Source organism: Mesoplodon densirostris, chromosome 1 (genome assembly GCF_025265405.1).
Source record: "Mesoplodon densirostris isolate mMesDen1 chromosome 1, mMesDen1 primary haplotype, whole genome shotgun sequence".
NCBI classification, from domain to species: Eukaryota; Metazoa; Chordata; class Mammalia; order Artiodactyla; family Ziphiidae; genus Mesoplodon; species Mesoplodon densirostris.
Window position 1 is genome coordinate 199,008,405 of NC_082661.1, and position 17,798 is coordinate 199,026,202.

The 17,798-nt window shown below is 40.7% G+C and overlaps 1 protein-coding gene across 2 annotated transcripts in view; it reads left to right on the forward strand.

Annotated features, from left to right (window-relative positions):
• CDS1 (CDP-diacylglycerol synthase 1) overlaps nt 1–17,798 on the forward strand; it is a 70,945-nt gene that overhangs the window by 15,729 nt on the left and 37,418 nt on the right. For both annotated transcript variants that reach the window (XR_009533855.1, XM_060114166.1), the window contains exons 2-3: nt 9,557–9,684; nt 15,038–15,134. Coding sequence is in view for 1 of the 2 variants with exons in the window: in XM_060114166.1 (XP_059970149.1) it covers nt 9,557–9,684; nt 15,038–15,134 (225 nt within the window). In the remaining variant the exon portion in view is untranslated. The remainder of the gene's footprint in view (nt 1–9,556; nt 9,685–15,037; nt 15,135–17,798) is intronic.

Genomic DNA, 17,798 nt, shown 5'->3' on the forward strand with positions numbered 1-17,798 from the left:
TTACATCTTTTTATTTTGTGTATTCCTTAACTCCTTATTACAGACATAAGTAATTTTACTAGTTTTGTCTTTTAGCCTTCCTACTAGCTTTGTATGTGGTTGATTTACTACCTTTACTATATATTTGCTTTTACCAATGAGCTTTTTCCTTTGTAGTTTTCATGTTTCTAGTTGTGGCCTTTTCTTTTTCTCTTAGAGAAGTCCTTGTAACATTTCTTGTAAAGATGATATGGTGGTGTTGAACTCTTCTAACTTTTGCTTGTCTGCAAAACTTTTTGTTTTTTCATCAAATCTGAATGAAAGCCTTGCCAGGTAGAATATTCCTGGTGCTAGGTTTTCCCCTTTCAACACTTTAAGTATATTGTGCCACTCCCTCCTGGCCTGCAGAGTTTGTGCTGAAAAGTCAGTTGATAAACTTATGGGAGTTCCTTTTTACATAACTTATTGATTTTTACCTTGCTGCTTTTAATATTCTCTATTTATCTTTAATTTTTGCCATTTTAATTATGATGTGTCTTGGTGTGTTCCTCTTTGGGTTGATCCTGTATGAGATGCCCTGTGCTTCCTGGACCTGTATGTTTGCTTCCTATTCCAGGTTAGGGAACTTTTCAGCTCTTATGTCTGCCAATATGTTCTCTACCCCTTTCTATTTCTCTTCTCCTTCTGGGACCTCTGTGATGCAAATATTAGTATGCCTGATGTTGAAGTGGAGCTCTCTTAAACTGTACTCATTTCTTTTTATTTGTTTTTCTTTTTTCTGTTCAGCTTCAGTGATATCCACTATTCTGTCTTCCAGTTCACTTATCTGTTCCCTTGTATCATTTAATCTACTGTTGATTCCTTCTAGTGTATTTTTCATTACAGTTATTGTGTTCTTCATCTCTTTTTGGTTCTCCTTTATATCTTCTAACTCTTGTTATGAACTTCTAACTTCTCACTCATCCATTCTTCTTCCAAGTTCTTTGATAGTCTTTATGATCGTTACCCTGAACTCTTTCTTGGGTAGATTGCCTATCTCCACTTCACTTAGCCTTGTTCCAGGGTTTTATCTTGTTTCTTCATTTGGAACATGTTCCTCTGTTACCTCATTTTGCCTAATTTGCTGTTTTTATTTCTATGTATCAGGTAGACTGGTTACATTTGACCTTGGAGAAGTGGCTCTTTGTAGGAGATGTCCTATCAGCACACTCCCCTCTGGTCATCAGAGCTATATGCTATAAGCATGCCCCCTGCGTGGACTGCATGGCACCTTCTCTCATGGAGGGCTGTCTAATGTGGGTGGTCTGGTTGGCGTGGCTGGCCCCTTGTCCAGTTGGTTGCTGGACCCTGCCATGTGCACAGGCTGCCAGCTGCTGTTTGGCAGGGCTGGATCACAAGGTCACTGGGTGCAGAACCCCAGGGGGTCCCAGGGCTAGTGCTGGCTCACTGATGAGCAGAGCCAGATTCCGGGGTGGGTGGTTGTGGGGCCTAGGCATCAGAACTGGTGTCGGACTGCTATTGGGTGGGACTGGTTCCTGACCTAGCTGGTGTGGAACCCAGGGTGTCCAGAAGCTTGTGTCCGCCCCCTGGTTAGTGGGGCCAGATCCTGGAGTGACTGGCTGAGGGCTGTCTCAGAGCTGGTATTGTCCTGCTGGTGGGTGGGGCTTGTCTTGAGGCTAGAGGTGGCTCACTGGTGGGCGGGGCCTAAACCCATGGCATTTGGGGGCCAGTGCCTGCTCACTGGTGAGTGGAGCTGGGTTCCAGGGTCTCTGGCTGTAGGGCCATGGGAGTTCTGAGTCTAGTGCCTGGGCACTGGTGTATGGGGCCAGGTCTTGGGCCCTCTGGTGGACAGGGCTGTGTCCAGGGGTGGCTGTGGACTCCGAGGTTCTTAAGGTAACCTGCCTTCTGATGGGTGGGGCTGCAAGGAACATGCTCAGCTAGTTACTTGGCTTGACGGATCCCAGTACTGGTGCCTGTAGTCTGGTGGGTGGGGGTGGGGTGAGGTGGCAGACTGGGTCCCAACGCTGGTAAGCTAGAAGGAGAATTCCAGATGGACACTTGCCAGCATCCAGCATCACTTGACAGCATCAGAATTCTAGATGGACACGTCTACATGGTAGAAGGAGCTCCCCAAGATGGCTGCCACCACTGTCTGTTTCCCTGGGGCGAGCTCCAGTTGTCTCCTGCCTCTACTGGAGACTTGCCAAAATCAGCAGATGGATCTGACCCAGGCTCCTTTCAAATTACTGCTTCTGCCCTGGGTCCCAGAGCGCGAGACGTTTTCTTTGCACTCTTTAAGAATGGAGTTTCTATTTCCCACAGCCTCTGGGTCTCCCAAAAGTAAGTCCCCCGGCCTTCAAAGCCAAATGTTCTGAGGGCTCATATTCCCCGTGTAAGACCCCCAGGCTGGGGAGCCTAATGTGTGGGGCTCAGACCCCTCACTCCTAGGGGAGAACCTCTGCAATTGTAATTATTCTGTTTGTGGGTTGCCCACCTGGTGGTATGGCTCTTGACTATACCACAACACTGCCCCTCCTACCCATCTCCTGTGGTTCCTTCTTTGGATCTTTAGTTGTAGAAGATCTTTTCTGGTAGATTCTATCACTCTCATCAGTAGTTGTTCTGTTAGTAGTTATAAAGTTGGTGTGCCCATGAAAGGAGGTGAGCTCAAGGTTTCTGTACTCCACCGTCTTGGCCGTGATTGTCTCTTGAGGATCTAATAAAATGATGGAAGTTTAAACACTTAAAAAATTATATATGTGTGTGTGTATATACATATATATATATTCATACATAGATATGTCTGTGTATATCTATATATCTACATATCTATACCTATCTATCGATTGATACTGAGCAGGGCCCTGTGGAGCTCTTGGGCACAAAGCCTTTCTGAGTCCCCCATTTCTTTGATTACAGGAAATAGCCTTTATTCAACCTCCATGACTTTCCCTGAGTTCCAGTGGGCAGATTCAAGCAGTTGTTAATTAGGGAAGGGAGGGGATGCGAGACAAGAGAGAAACAGTCAAGAGAAACAGTAGTGCAGCCTTGGGGCAAGGTCCTGGTTCCCCAGCAACTGATACACACAGCCATACCTTTGAACTGTTCTGCAGATACTGAAATCCCCTCCAGGTGGGAAGAGCTAACAAGTAATGATGGTATGCTTCCCACAAGCACGTAGACCCCAGACCAGTTGGAACCTGAAGGTTGATGACGCTGACTCCTACTTCGCTCACCGCCAACCAACCAATCAGAAGAATGTCCACAAGCTGATCACACCCCATTACTGTAAAACTTCTCACCACCCTCTCCAAGTTGGGACTCACGGTTTTGAGGGCATTAGCCCGCTGTGGCCCCCTTTGCCTGGCAAAGCAATAAAGCTATTCTTTTCTACTTCACCCAACACTCTGTCTCCGAGATTTGACTCGGTGTCGGGGTACAGAGGCCGGATTTGGCTTCAATTTTGGTGCGCAGCGTGGGGCTTACTCAGGGACAGTCCCAGGTGGGGGGGTTCCCTTGGCTTGATCGGACTCTCCGAGGTTTTCTCCACTCCAGCCTCTTTCAAGAGAGCGGAGGGTTGGAGAATTCCTTTAGAGGCCAGATCGCCTGGGACTCTTGCCTGGAAAGGCCAAGCCCCAGTCTATCCTGTCCGCCATCCTGGCAGCTGGAACTCCAAGGCGGGAGTAGGGCAGAAGAGGGACCACCCTAGCAGCTGCCAAGGCCATCTTTGCCTCGAGAACATTCCTCTCTTCCTCCCCCCTGGACTGCCCTGGACTTCCTACTCCAAGGAATTGTTTTGGGGAAGCAGAAAAGTAGCGTTTGGGATGTGGCGACACGTCTGCCAATGTCTTGGTAAGCCCCCTCAGCTTGCATGCTGAGGCCACTTGGTTTGGTCTGTTTGGCGAACCTCTGGTTCCTGTTTGGGGATTTTTCCATTAGGAAGATCCAAGGCCACCGGGTTAGTGGGAGTTGGAAGACAGTTTGAGCCTTGGGCTGTTTGTTTTTGTGTGTGTGTGTGTGTGTGGCTTCTGTTTGGCTGGCGAGGATTCTGGTTTTGCTTTCCGTTTCTTGTGCACGGCTGTTTAATTCGACTCAACATGGGAAGCGCTTCTTCCTGTATTCCATCTGATAGCCCCCCGGGAAAATTTTGGCAGATTGGTCGACCTATAACTATGAATCTATGACTAAAAAGAATAAGGTTCTATTGTAATTCTGTTTGGCCAAAGTATATTCTTAAAAGTGAGGAGAGGTGGCCTTTGCATGGTGGCCTAAATTATTATACTATTCTTCAGGTAGAATTGTTTTGTCACAGGAATGGAAAGGCTGGGAATTCTCTCCACTCCATCTGGGCTAGCCACTCTGGGCTCCCTGAGAGCCAACTCTGGGTTTGTTCTCTTTCAAGAACTGACCCAGTCTATTTGGAAGCCTTTCTCTGGGAGTGGAAGTGGAATTTTTAAACTATACCTCCTCTGATATTCTGTCTGTGTGGCCGTAGTTTATCTGTTGTTTGTGTTTTGGGGGATATTGTTTTGGGGTAAGCCACTCAGGCTTGCACAGGATGGGAAAATTCTACCCAATCATTGCGAGCCATTTTGAGTTCTCAGTCTGGGAGTAGAAATGGAATCTTTGGGCTACACCTTGTCTGATCTTTTGTTTGTGGGACTGTGTTTGTTGTTTGTATGTATGTGTGTCAGTACTTATATTGACCAGTCGAGACGTCTTTGCTAAATAACAGGGCTCACATGAGACAATACCAGGGAATCCTTCCCTGTTGTGTCAGGCTTTGCCTGTGGCGGAATGCTGGTTGCGCTTTTCCCTTTGGGACAAGCCTTGTTATGCATAACCAGAGTTCTGTTCCATCTTGTAACGGCCCCCCTGCCCCCCAGGGTATTGTTACAAAACTGCCAGACCTTCAACTATGCTCCCATGAAAAGGGAATTGGTATTTCTCTCCCTGTGCCCAGACCCTCACAAATACTTATCTTATCTAGACTATCTCTAGGAAAAAAAAAAAAAAAGGTGGGGGGGGGGCAGAGGGGGAAGCCTTTTAAAAATCAAGCAGAAAAACTGAGATTTCTGGTTGTCTTTATGTAAAAGTTAACTTGTAAATGAGCTCTATTTAATTCACTTAAAATTAAGCACTTACAAATTAAATCTAAATGGGTAGAAAATGGCCAAGATAAAATCTTAGGACCACATGATCTGGGGAATATTCAGTACTGAACTGATATTTGCTATTGAAGGTGGCTTAAGCTTGTTGGTTTTATTAACATAGACATTTCTTTAGAGTTATCAATGTTAAGTAATGAAAGTGAGATAAGAGCTTTTGGGTAAAACTCTTTAGGAATAATTGTTTTAGGAATGTGTACTTAAGAATAATCTTTTCAGCTGCTTGGTAGCTTAAAAATTTAGAGTTAAGTTAAATGATGGAAGTTTATTGAATAGGTAGGTCATTTCCAAATAAAATATTAAGATACTGAAACATTAATTAGTGAATGTTGGCTTCCCTTGGCAGAGAGAGACTAAAGGTATTTAGGAATCTAAAGGTATTTGGTGCCACCCTGGGATATTCTCCGTAAGAAAGCACATGTTTTTAGAATTGTGCATGGTCAGGATTTTCTAAGATTGGATTATTAAATCTAGCTGGGTAGATGGATTTTGTTGGGAGTGGGCTAGGGCAAGACCAGATTCAGATTCAGTTTCTCCCTTCAAAGTTTTCTTAGAATACTGCTTTTGACAACAGCTCGTGAGTTTCTTTGCCTTTAAGTGATCTATATTTGCTTTTGAAGTCTCTTCACTTTGGTTAAATGAAATAAGTATTGTTTGACAGATTCTAAAAGTTCTTTCAACCTCCAGCTAACGTTAAGATGCTTTAGAAGGCCGAGGCATCTCAGAGAGAAATATTTAATTAGTATGCTAAATTACATGGCATTCCTAAAAATCTGGTATGTCCTTGTGAAATGTTATCAGTCATAATTCTGGTTATTTTAAAATGTTGCACGTTACAGCAATAACTAAGTTTCTTTTGTCAATCCCATTGTGATCAAATGTTTAACCATGACTTTTTAAGTCTCTATGATTTGTAGACAGTTATTATCGTATTTTGATAAATCTCAGGTTGTACTGGGAAACTGGGTAAGAAATTAAAAAAAAAAATCCTAAGGGAAAACTTGACGGTTTCATAAAAAGTTAACAAGAGGATTGATTACTAAATGAACTGGTGAATATGGTTATAATTTTTATGAGTTTTGTCTGAAATGTTACTGGCTTTGATCTGTGTTTTCCAGATATAGGAAAAAAACTTCCCCTCAAGTTGGTTATGATTTGCAACAATTTGGTAAATTACACCTCTGTGAGTAAAATTGAGATATTTTTCTTTTCCCTCTGCCTGTTCCCTTCAAAAATTGGAGACTCTTGGGTTCTGAGCAGCCTTATCGGGCGAATGAGAAAAACTGTCTCCTGGCATGTGCAGAAATCTTGATATTTTGGGGACCTCTAAAAGAGAGAAATCCACCTAGGCAAAATCTGATGGCAGGCCTTTGATGTGGCTTTCCTGGCCTTGAGAGGCCTTTTGGAAATTTAGTCTGAGACTTCTTCTGAGGAATTACACCAGAGTCAATGTGGAAGAACCTATGTGGTCAATGGACCAATCTTATTTTAGAAACAAATTAGTCTTGGCTGTACTTGATGAACATGAGGGCAATTTTAGAAAAAAATTATGTTTCACTGAATATTAAATTCTAGTTTTGTTAATTAATGTCTGTGCTTACCAAGACTCACTTCCCACATAGTTCCTTGTGGTTATTGTTATATTGTTCCAAAATTTAATTAAATTGTTAGAAGAACACTCTAAGTTTGTTTCTGAAGCCTAACTTTGTAATCAGTCTTTGGATAAAGATCAGATGCTCCATGATCTACAACCAGAAGATTAACGCCAGGTTATGTTCATTCAAATTTAAAGGGTCACTTATGTTGGGGACAATTAAACCCATACTAGGGATAACCAGACTAGTAACACTAGGAAACTGGGCTGGGTGCCTTATGGACAATGCCAATATATAATTTCCCTTAAAGAAAAGGATTTGTACAGAACAGACTAAGTCAGAAGACCTGGGATATACTGGGCTGCACCTAATGGAAGTTCTTAACTTATATTCTGAATTATGACCTTACTAATCTGCTAGCTATATTGTTTTTTATATTGCCTGTTTTGCAAAATTGTTGTTTCTTGCATTACCAAATGTGTGACTCAGCCTCTGATAAAATGATGATGCATAGTTCCATATGAGATCAATGACTGTAACAGTGTAACTCTAGATATGGGAAGAAGCAACAAGAGGGAATAGTTTCCTGGACCATAAGAAACTAGTAAGACAGGTGGCCCAGAGACTTTTGGTTACTATTAAGGCCTAGTCCAGTAAGTAATAGCACATTGAGTGGTCTATCAGCGAAATCTTTGCCAGACCTGGGAATGAGCATTCCTAGCACAGTGGGACAAAATGGTCATGAAATGCCCCCCTAACCATGGTCAAGTTTATGATCCTGAAGGGGCTCTGCCAACTGCAAGTTGCCATCTGCCTCTGCAAGGATTAGGTCAATGGCCACTGTGGCCACTGACCTTCAACACCTCCTGAAAGGAATTCAGGGTGGAGATCAGGAATGAGGCACCCTGCTCTGAGAAAAACTGGCAGAACAGGGCTTTAGATAGTTAGATATTTTCAGAAGATTTTATGAGCCCAAATTCTTGGCATCTTCTCATATCTAGAAAAGCACTGAAATCATTAACGGTGATATCTGCTTTGGCCATTAAGAAGAGAAATGCAATTGAAAGTCAAAATGGAGTAGCTGTTGGTTCAGACATATGGATGTGATTTCAGACATGCTCCTGTATTGCTGAGAACTCGAATTTTCTGAGCTGTGTCAGACCTAGGGGATGGCACCAGCCAATCTCAAAACAGTGTCCACTGGTAACTGCAACCTTATGGTTTCAAGGTATCCTCTTGTAACTATTAAACTTTTTAGACAATAAAATTGCTTTAGATCAGATATTAACAACGAAAGAGGAGACATATTTAATGGCCAATGGCTCCTGTATATATGTCTGAATACTATATCAGAAGTTAAAACCTAGTTAGATAAAATTAGACAACTGGCTACCTGGCTACAAGTCTCCCTTAAAGAGCCAGGTCCAGACTGGGTTTCAGGCTTAAATTCCCAGGGGATTGAGACCTTAATCATACTAAACTCAGATCCAGGACTTGGAACTCAGTAATATTTCCAACTCGGTGTCCCAAATTGAGGCAGGACTATGCCCCATTTCAGCTGGAAGTAGCCAGAGTGGTTGTCACCCTATTCCCTAAAAGATTCAGGGAAAGTTAAAAAAGGGAGATTAAAACCAAGTCCCCTGAAACCGAGTTCCTCTGCTGAGTTTATGATTAATGTCTCTATCCAAAACAGTTATTCCCTTCCTTGTCCAATATCTGTTCTCAAGATTGAGGAGTATCAAAGAAAAGGGGGGATTGTTACCAAGCAGGGCCCTGTGGGGCTCTTGGGCACAAAGACTTTCTGTGTCCCCCCATTTCTCTGATTGCAGAAAATAGCCTTCATTCAGCCTCCATGACCTTCTCTGAGTTCCAGTGGGCAGATTCAAGCAGTTGTTAATTAGGGAACAGAGGGGATGTGAGACAAGGGAGAAACAGTCAAGAGAAACAGTAATGCAGCCTTGGGGCAAGGTCCTGGTTCCCCATCAACGGATACACACAACAATATCTTTGAGCTGTTTTGCAGATAATGAAACCCCCTCCAGATGGGAAGAGTTAACAATTAATGATGGTATGCTTCCCACAAGCACGTAGACCCCAGACCAGTTGGAACCTTAAGGTTGATGATGCTGACTTCTACTTACCGCATCACCAACCAACCAATCAGAAGAATGTCCACAAGCTGATCACACCCCATTACTATAAAACCTCTCACTACCCTCTCCAAGTTGGGACACATGGGTTTTGAGGGCATTAGCCCACTGTGGCCCCCTTTGCCTGGCAAAGCAATAAAACTGTTCTTTTCTACTTCACCCAAAACTCTCTGAGATTTAACTCAGGGCCAGGGTACAGAGGCTGGATTCGTCTTCTCTATCTATCTATCTATCTAAAATGCTATGCCAGTGTAAGACATTCCTCTTGTTGTTGATGCTTTGATTGTAATCAAATAAAAAAAGAGACTATGTACAGTTGATCAGAATCTATGTGGCATTAACACTGTATTCTCTGTTAAGTAGAAAAACAATAAATGTTTGATTCTGTGGAAAATTTCTGATTTAGATAATATAGGAGTTTCTTTTTGTGTCTTTTGTTTAAATTAATCCTTTATATTGATAGACTTTAGCAAAGATAATCAAACTTTTCTAACTAGGATGTACAACAGTGCTTGGATATTCAAGATAAGTTAATAGTTATTTTTTTGTTTTAAGTTATATAAAGGAGAGTTGGCACACTGAGCAATAAATAAATGCATTGGCAAGGATGTGCTTTTTCTTCCTTTTATTTTGAAAAGTGATTTTCTTTTTTCTTTAACTTTAGGAAACAGATATTGATGACAGATATGGAGATTTGGATTCCAGAACAGATTCTGATATTCCAGAAATTCCACCATCCTCAGATAGAACCCCTGAGATCCTCAAGAAAGCTCTATCTGGTTTGTCTTCAAGGTATGGTTGGTTGAAGATGAATCTAATGGGTACACAAGATAAGCTGTGAGGTTATCCTGGACCATGTCCAATGTAATAAATTTCACTTTTGGTGAGTTTTAGAGCTATGAGAGGAGGCTTTACACTTTTTCACCATATATGAGCACACTATTAGAGGCTTGATGTACATCCTTTCGTTCATCCTTAAAATCTTAAGTGTGAGAAAACCAAGTCTGAGAGTTTAACTGGTGAAGGTTACAGAGCTAGCAAGTTGTGGACCTGGCATTTCTGCCCTTGTCTGCCAGGTTTCTGAAGCCAGTGACCCATTTACCAAAGCAGGTTGCCTTTTCTGGTATCGGAACATCTAAAAAAGAAAATTCTATATTCTCTGTTCCCTGTTTTTCAAATGCCAGATGGATATAGGTATTTTTTTCCCTTTTAACAGAGTTTAAAATCATTGTCCAAAACTCTACAACCCTTTACCATTTTATATTTGTGCTATACTTTAAAATGTTTAATAACCACCCAATTTCAGCTAATTTTATATTGCCCTCCATTGTATTCTTTGTAATATGAATTATAAAATTTATAAAAACAAAATAAATATAATATTTTATCCAGATTAACATATGAAACCTTAAATATTGGTACAGAACACTCTTTTTGCAAGTTTTAAATACTGTTACACACAGTAAGAGGTCCATTTTACACCATGCCCAAGAGACACACAAATGTATATTTTAACTGCTGTAAAAATGTTATAAAGCAATTCTTGCCATTGCTATGTGTGATGCTCTCTGATTTCTTTTATTTTTGATAGCTGTTCTATGTTTTTGAACAAAAATACGCTGGATTACTAAATTGATTTTACTACCCATGGGTCATAAATTGGAGTTTGAAAAATACTGATTTAGTCATATCTAGTAAATATAATGTGAGCTTTTCTGATTTTTAATTTCCTAGAGGATGATCATAATAGAATAAATTGGTTCAGAACAGAGTTTTCATATTTTTTAGCCAGTAGAATACATTTTTGCTGTCCATTATTAAAAGCATGGTTATCATTTTAGTAGTTCTTGTTCCCAGTTGTTTTCATGACCTAGTTCACAGATGTACCTTTTTTTTAAAAAATCTCACCTGGTCTTTCTCAGATCTGGATTTTTTTTCATATTGATGTTATGTAAGAATAATGCTGGATTACTGTGTGTCATTCATAACAAGATTTTCCTTAATAATTTTTTTTTTCCTGGCATAAAGCAACAATGGCAAGTAGTAGTAGCTGGTATTTATTGAGCATGTATATTTGCTAGGTGCTGCTCCAAGCACTTTATATGTGTTGACTAATTTATTCTCACAACAACCCTGTAACTGTATAAATGGAGAAACTGAAGCACAGAAATGTTTTATATCAAGGGTCGTGTAGCTAGCAAGTGATAGAGCCACATTCTGAACCTAGGCATTGTGCTCTGTTTGTGAAAGAATTGGTTTTAACAGCAGATAATATATGACTAGTTTCAATCTTTTTGAGAAACTTCTCTGTAAAGATTAAATAAATGATTTAAAATCTACATTTTACACATTTTAGCCTCTTTTTATTTAATACCCTAAATAGTATGCCTTGCAAAGATTTAGAAATTGTAGATGCATAGGATTAAAAATACTAATTACATAAGGCATGTACATGGTTTGCCGAAGAAAACCCTATAATCCTCCTACCAAGACATTAATATTTAAAATACTGTGATGTTTATCTTTGAAACTTTTTTGTTTTTTGTATTGTGTGCATGTGTGTGCCTGTGTGTGTAATGTAAAAATAGCATTGTACTGTTTTCTGCCTTGCTATTTTCATTTCATTCCATGGTATTAGGAACAACATCCTTAAATATGTGTAAATATTTTAATGGCTGTATGATATATTCCTTTGTACAGCTGTAGTTCAACTTACTTAATTTAAACAGCTATTGCTAGACATTTAGCCAATTTCTAAATTTTCACAATTAAAACCAACTCTGCTTTAAATATATTTCTTTATAGATAACTTTTATTTAGCATCAATAATTATTTTCTTAATATAAAATTTTAAAAGTGAAATTCCTTGGTCAAGATTTATGTTCATTTCTAAGGCTCTAATATATAATGCCAAAAAGAGCATAAGCCATTGAAATTGGAAAGAGCGTGAAAGGTCTTCAGTCACTTGGCAGTTGTCCCAGTCTGTTTCTTGACCCATGTATGGGTCTGTGGAAATGAATATTCATTAGCCAGTGAAGTCTGGCTCTATCCTTTAGTAAAGAGCTTCTTCAGCAATGAGTCTAACTTAGTAGTTCTCTCTGGAAGGGGCAATGCCTTGGATTTTGTACCTTCCCCCAACCACTGAACATTTGGCAGTGTCTGGAGACATTTTAGGTTGTCGCAGTAAGAGATGGTGCTGCTGGCACTTAGTAGGTAGAGGCCAGGGAAGATCCTACAGTACACAGAACAACTCTTCACAACAAAGAATGATCTGGCTCAAATGTTACTAGTGAAGGTTGAGAAACCGTGGAAATACCCAGGCATAGTCTTGCTGGTGCTCTTGTACTCTATAATGCCATCTTCCTTCTCCCTGGGAACCTGCACACGTCCTGTCAACTTCCTTCTAAGGCTGGTAGATGGACTTTCTCAAAACTCCTGCTCTTTGCTAGATGGCCCACCAAGTTCTTGTTTGTTCTTGAAGAGTGCCTCTGTGCCCTAATTCTTGGCTCAGGTGAACTGCCTTGTCAACCTAGGTCTTTCTCATTATGCTTGTACCACTAGGAAAATTTTTTTTTTTAATTTTATTACTTTTGGGACTTCCGCAGCGGTCCAGTGGTTAAAACTCCGCATTTCCACTGCAAGGGGCATGGGTTCGATCCCTGGTCGAGGAACTAGGATCCCACATGCTGTGTGGCGTGGCCAAAAAAAAAAAAAAAAAGAAAATAAATTTTTATTACTTTTGAAATAAAAACCCCTTAAGAATACTAACCCCTTAGTAACAGTAAGACATTGTGCATCACATAACTGATTTGAGCAATAAATGTGTAACCACTTTAGATAATCACTTTAAAGGACACTGCTTAATTATATACTTTTTAGAAATTTCATTTCTAGCTCATATAGGTCCTGGAAACATGAGACTTGAATGGATTTCTCTACTGATTCTGAGTTCCTTTACCTAAAACAATCTGTGAGGTGATGACTTGGACTCAAAATTAAGGCTTTCTCTAATGTGGTCATGGTGGCATGGTAAAGGAAATCAAGAATTTTGAATTTGGAACCAGACTTTCCTCTGGATTTTAGTAACAATGGTACATATTTTTTTGCCTATCAGTGCTCTGTTTTGAATTCAGTGCTTCTCCCCTGAGAGATAACATTGGGTTGCTGTATCAATGGATATATATATTAAGTTTAAGTATGTGCTTTTATGTGCTTAAAACTTTGTGTTAAGTATTCTTGGGAGATTTGGGGAGTCATTTAAATTAAAATAAGGCAATTAAGTCTTTGATCTTGTTGGGGAGGGGAATTTTTCTGGCTGGAGTAACATCTGTATAATAAAAGAGAGTAGGTCTTTGTTTAAATCTCTGGTTCTCAGAAGCTACCGTTCTCTGCCTGCCATTCAGAGCCAGCCCTTTAACATTAGAGGTACACTTGGACCTTTCAACTCCCACCAAGGACTGATTTCTGACACTTGGGTAGTGTCCTCTTCTCTAGAAGAGGTTCTCAGTAATTCTGAGTCTGAGAATCAGTTATGAAGGAGGGCTAAGTACATTTCTGAGGTTCGTGCAAGGAAGACAGGATTATTACCAGGAGACTGGCTTATGGTCCTTTATGTACCTCTGACTAGCTGTGCGACCTAGCCCAGTTTCCTAATCCATTCATTCATCCTCAAAGAGTTCGTTCTATTAAGTCAAATAGAACCTTTCAGCTGGAGCATTTTTGATTCTGCATTCATTTCAGTTCAGCCCCAAAGCTTACCGTCTCATGAAAAATGTATGAGTCTACATACTTAACTAAACAGTAGAGGGAAAGAAAGTTGGGTAAGTACAATTTGACCACCTTGTGAAAAACCTTGGAAACTATATAAAAGAGTTTGGACTTAATGTTGGCATTTTAGGTCTTGTGTGCAGAAAGGACATGATCAAAGGGATATTTGAGGAAGAGTAGTTAGGGGTATCTAGGCTATATAGGAGAGTGATTGAAAGCAGGGAGTGTAATCAGTATTCGATAAATGGATGAAATCAGCTAATATTTCTGTTACAGAGAGGAGAACGAGGGCTTGTGCTTAGAATACAGTGCACATATGTTACTATACGTTGGGTCAAAATCTCTTGTGATATAATTTAAATGTTAGCATTTGAATTAATAGAAATCAGAAAATTATTTAAAAACTTTACTGTGAGTAAAATGAGTGTAGAATGAATAAACTCAGAGGGCAGCAGTTTTAGATTCAGAAAGCATCATGCTTCTATAGGTGTTGTTAGAACGATCTGAGGTGTTTCATACAGTGGCTGCTGACATTTCTTATGACGTAGCCACATAAAGAGTGAAAATATTTGTAAGGTACACTGGGGGTGAAGTGTGAGGCTCCTGCGGTGATGGGGGGCAGGCAGATGGGCTCCCCAGGCCCTTACTGACAGCAGAGGGTCGAGGAGGTCAAGTCTCAGTCTACCGGGGACCAGCCAGGTGTGCCTCAGGGAATCTGCGCTCTAAGCACCAGCAGAGGCCCAAGGGAAGAGAATACTTTTCTACGAAAGGCTCTGTCCCGCAGGAAAGCAGGCAGCACACGCTGAGCAACAGAAAGAACTGACCTTCCGTCTGGCCTTGCCCTCAATGACGGACCTCCCCACACCTTCCTCATTTCCCTGAAATTGCGGTGCTCTCCAGTTACAGTTCCGCATTGTCCTTTCTTTACTTTTTCTCACTGCAAGGCCATGCTCTCTGTTCTGCACCACCTTAAAATCCATACTCTTTTTATCCACCACACGGAAGGACAGACGCCCTTTGGGAGGGCTGTGCACCTGGCTCCTCCTTCCCACCTGAGTGGCCCCGGGCGGAACGTGCGCACACCTGCGATGGCCACCTCACCTTCCAGCCTTGCGATTCATCCTCGTTCACATGGAGCAAAAACTAGTTTTTTTCTTCGGCTAACAGAATTTTTACATTTCCTTTAGCTCTCAGTGAGTGAGTGAATGCTATTGGTTTGTTTGGTTGGTTTGCGTTGTTGTTATTGTATAAGGTAAAGTATAGGGGATTCCTAAAATATAGTTAAGGGAAACCTGTAAGTCTGGCAACTCATTACTGATACAACACACAAAAATTTAAGAACACGTTAATGCTAACTCTACAAATATTTCCTTTTTAGGTGGAAAAACTGGTGGATTCGTGGAATTCTTACTCTAACTATGATTTCATTGTTTTTCCTGATCATCTATATGGGATCCTTTATGCTGATGCTTCTTGTAAGTGTTTGCCCAAGTGTCTCTTGCATTGTTTTTCAGCATTGATATTGAAGTAAGTTTGAGCACGTCATGAAAAAGAAGGTGGTTCAAGACTTGACAGCAGCAAATTTAGTTCCTTTAAGCATCTTCTGGTTCATGAAATGACCTGGACTAATCTTTTCCATTTGCAAATTGGCCTTTCAGTGTGTATCAAGTATACGTGATATTCAGTAGATACACAACTTTGTGTCAGACATTGCACCAAGCATTAGGTAGAACAGAAACACACACACCACACACGACTTCAACGTATATGACTATTAGCTAGATCCCTGACTTCAGGGGACTCATTCTAATGGCAGAGACATGTAAGTAACCATATGAATAACTGGTGTGGTAAATGAGTGGAATAAACCCCATGATAGATCTTGTTGGAAGAGCACAGTAAAAAAATGACCTCATCCAGTCTGAGAGAGAGATGAGGGAAGACTTCCAGAGGAGGTGATGCGAAAGCTGAGTCATAAAGAAGCACTGGACGGGGGAGGGCATTCCAAGTTGGGGATATCAGGGGCAGGGGTGTAGTAAGGAGAGATTGTGGTCCGTTGGGGGGTTTGTGAGTTATACATGTGGAGAGTGTCTAGGGATGAGACTAGAGAGGCAAGCAAAAGCCATTCTGGGAGTTTGGGATTTTGTTGTATATGGGAAGCCCAACAAGTTATGAAGTCAGACACATTTTTTCAGCTTTTAATTCATTCATTTAACACATGCTTCAGGATGCCTGCTACATGCCAGGCAGTTCTGGGGAATGATGCAGTCGTGCTGAGAAAAATGCACCTGTGTCTGCCCTCATGGAGCTTACTGTCTACATATTAAAGAACTGATCAGATATGTAATCATAAACTGCAGTAAGCATTTGAAAAAAAGAATTGGATGCTATGAGAGCAAAGGGGGGAGCCAGGAGACTTTCCAGACTTTATCCAGTGCCCAGCATCTGCACTGCGATCTTGAAAGTTGAGTAGGATACACTAGGATGAAGGGGAGACCTTGGAGGAAGGATTTTCACAGCAAAGGATTCCCTGTGTATAAAAGCCTTTATATCTAAAGAAGTATGAAACACTTGAAGCCCAAAGTGATAGAAGTAAGAAGGAGAAATACATTGGTGACGAACATCACGCATTTCCTGGGTGCTGAACATGGTTTAGCAGTGAACAGCGAGGGCCTGCTCTTGGGGATAGGTACAGTGTCCCTCCTTTTTATTATTTGTCTTCATCCATCTCAATTGTATTTATGATGTTTATGTTAAGGGAACATGGATGGATATACACACACTTGGTACTCAATTGATACTACCTTTATGTGTTTTAAGGTATTATTTACATTCACAACCCTGACTAGGTCATTTATATTTATATTTTGAGAAGTACACATTGTACCTAGTTTGCGTTTGCCTTATAATATCAGCACTCAAAAATGACGAATTAGGGCTTCCCTGGTGGCGCAGTGGTTGAGAGTCCGCCTCCCAATGCAGGGGACACGGGTTCGTGCCCAGGTCCAGGAGGATCCCACATGCCACGGAGTGGCTGGGCCTGTGAGCCATGGCCGCTGAGCCTGCACATCCGGAGCCTGTGCTCCGCAATGGGAGAGGCCACGACAGTGAGAGACCCGCGTACCGCAAAACAAAACAAAACAAAACAAAAAAACCCTGACGAATTCAAGAGAGTTTTATTAAAAACTTACTTCTAGCAAATGATAGTTACTATTTTAAGATGGAACTCATACTCATATTCCTTAAAATAAAAGGAGTTTTTTTCTTCCAACCTTCTATTTATAGTGCTTTAATTGTTGCAGTCACAGCTTGGAATCACACTTTCTAAGTGATGGAGTTGCTAAAGCATATTTTGACTTAAAGGTAGATGTGAACATATAAAAGATATAAGAGGTTCCCCCACCCCTTCCTGGAACTCCTATAATAACTGTTTTAATTCACATTATTTAACTTATTTTTATTTTTTATTATTATTAATTTTTTTTTGCGGTACGCAGGCCTCTCACTGTTGTGGCCTCTCCTGTTGCAGAGCACAGGCTCTGGACGCGCAGGCTCAGCGGCCATGGCTCACGGGCCCAGCCGCTCCGCGGCATGTGGGATCTTCCCGGACCAGGGCACGAACCCGTGTCCCCTGCATCGGCAGGCAGACTCTAAACCACTGCGCCACCAGGGAAGCCCTATTTAACTTATTTTTAAATAGTGCATTAGTTTTTTTTCCCATTGTGAGAGTTATAAAAGTATATTGAAATTACTTTGGAAAATAGATAATTTAAAAAAAAATCACCCCAACCCTATCATCAACCACCACAACTCAATTAATACTGCCATTTGATGTATTTCCTTTCATCTTTTTTCTTTTAAAAACCATGATTGTAATTATAGTGTGACTAAAATTTTGTATCCTTTTTAAACTAAATATTGAATGTTTTGTGTTGCTCCATGGTCTTTATAGCCATCAGCTTTGATACCTTCATCTACTCAATGAAATGTAGTACATCATAAGTTATTTAGAGCAGTGTGTTATTTTTAGACGTTCAGGTTATAGTCTGGTTTTTCTTTATTGTGAATAAAATTATCCTAAACATATTAGAATATAAAGCTTTTTCATATGCAGGATTATTTTCTTTAAATAGATTCCC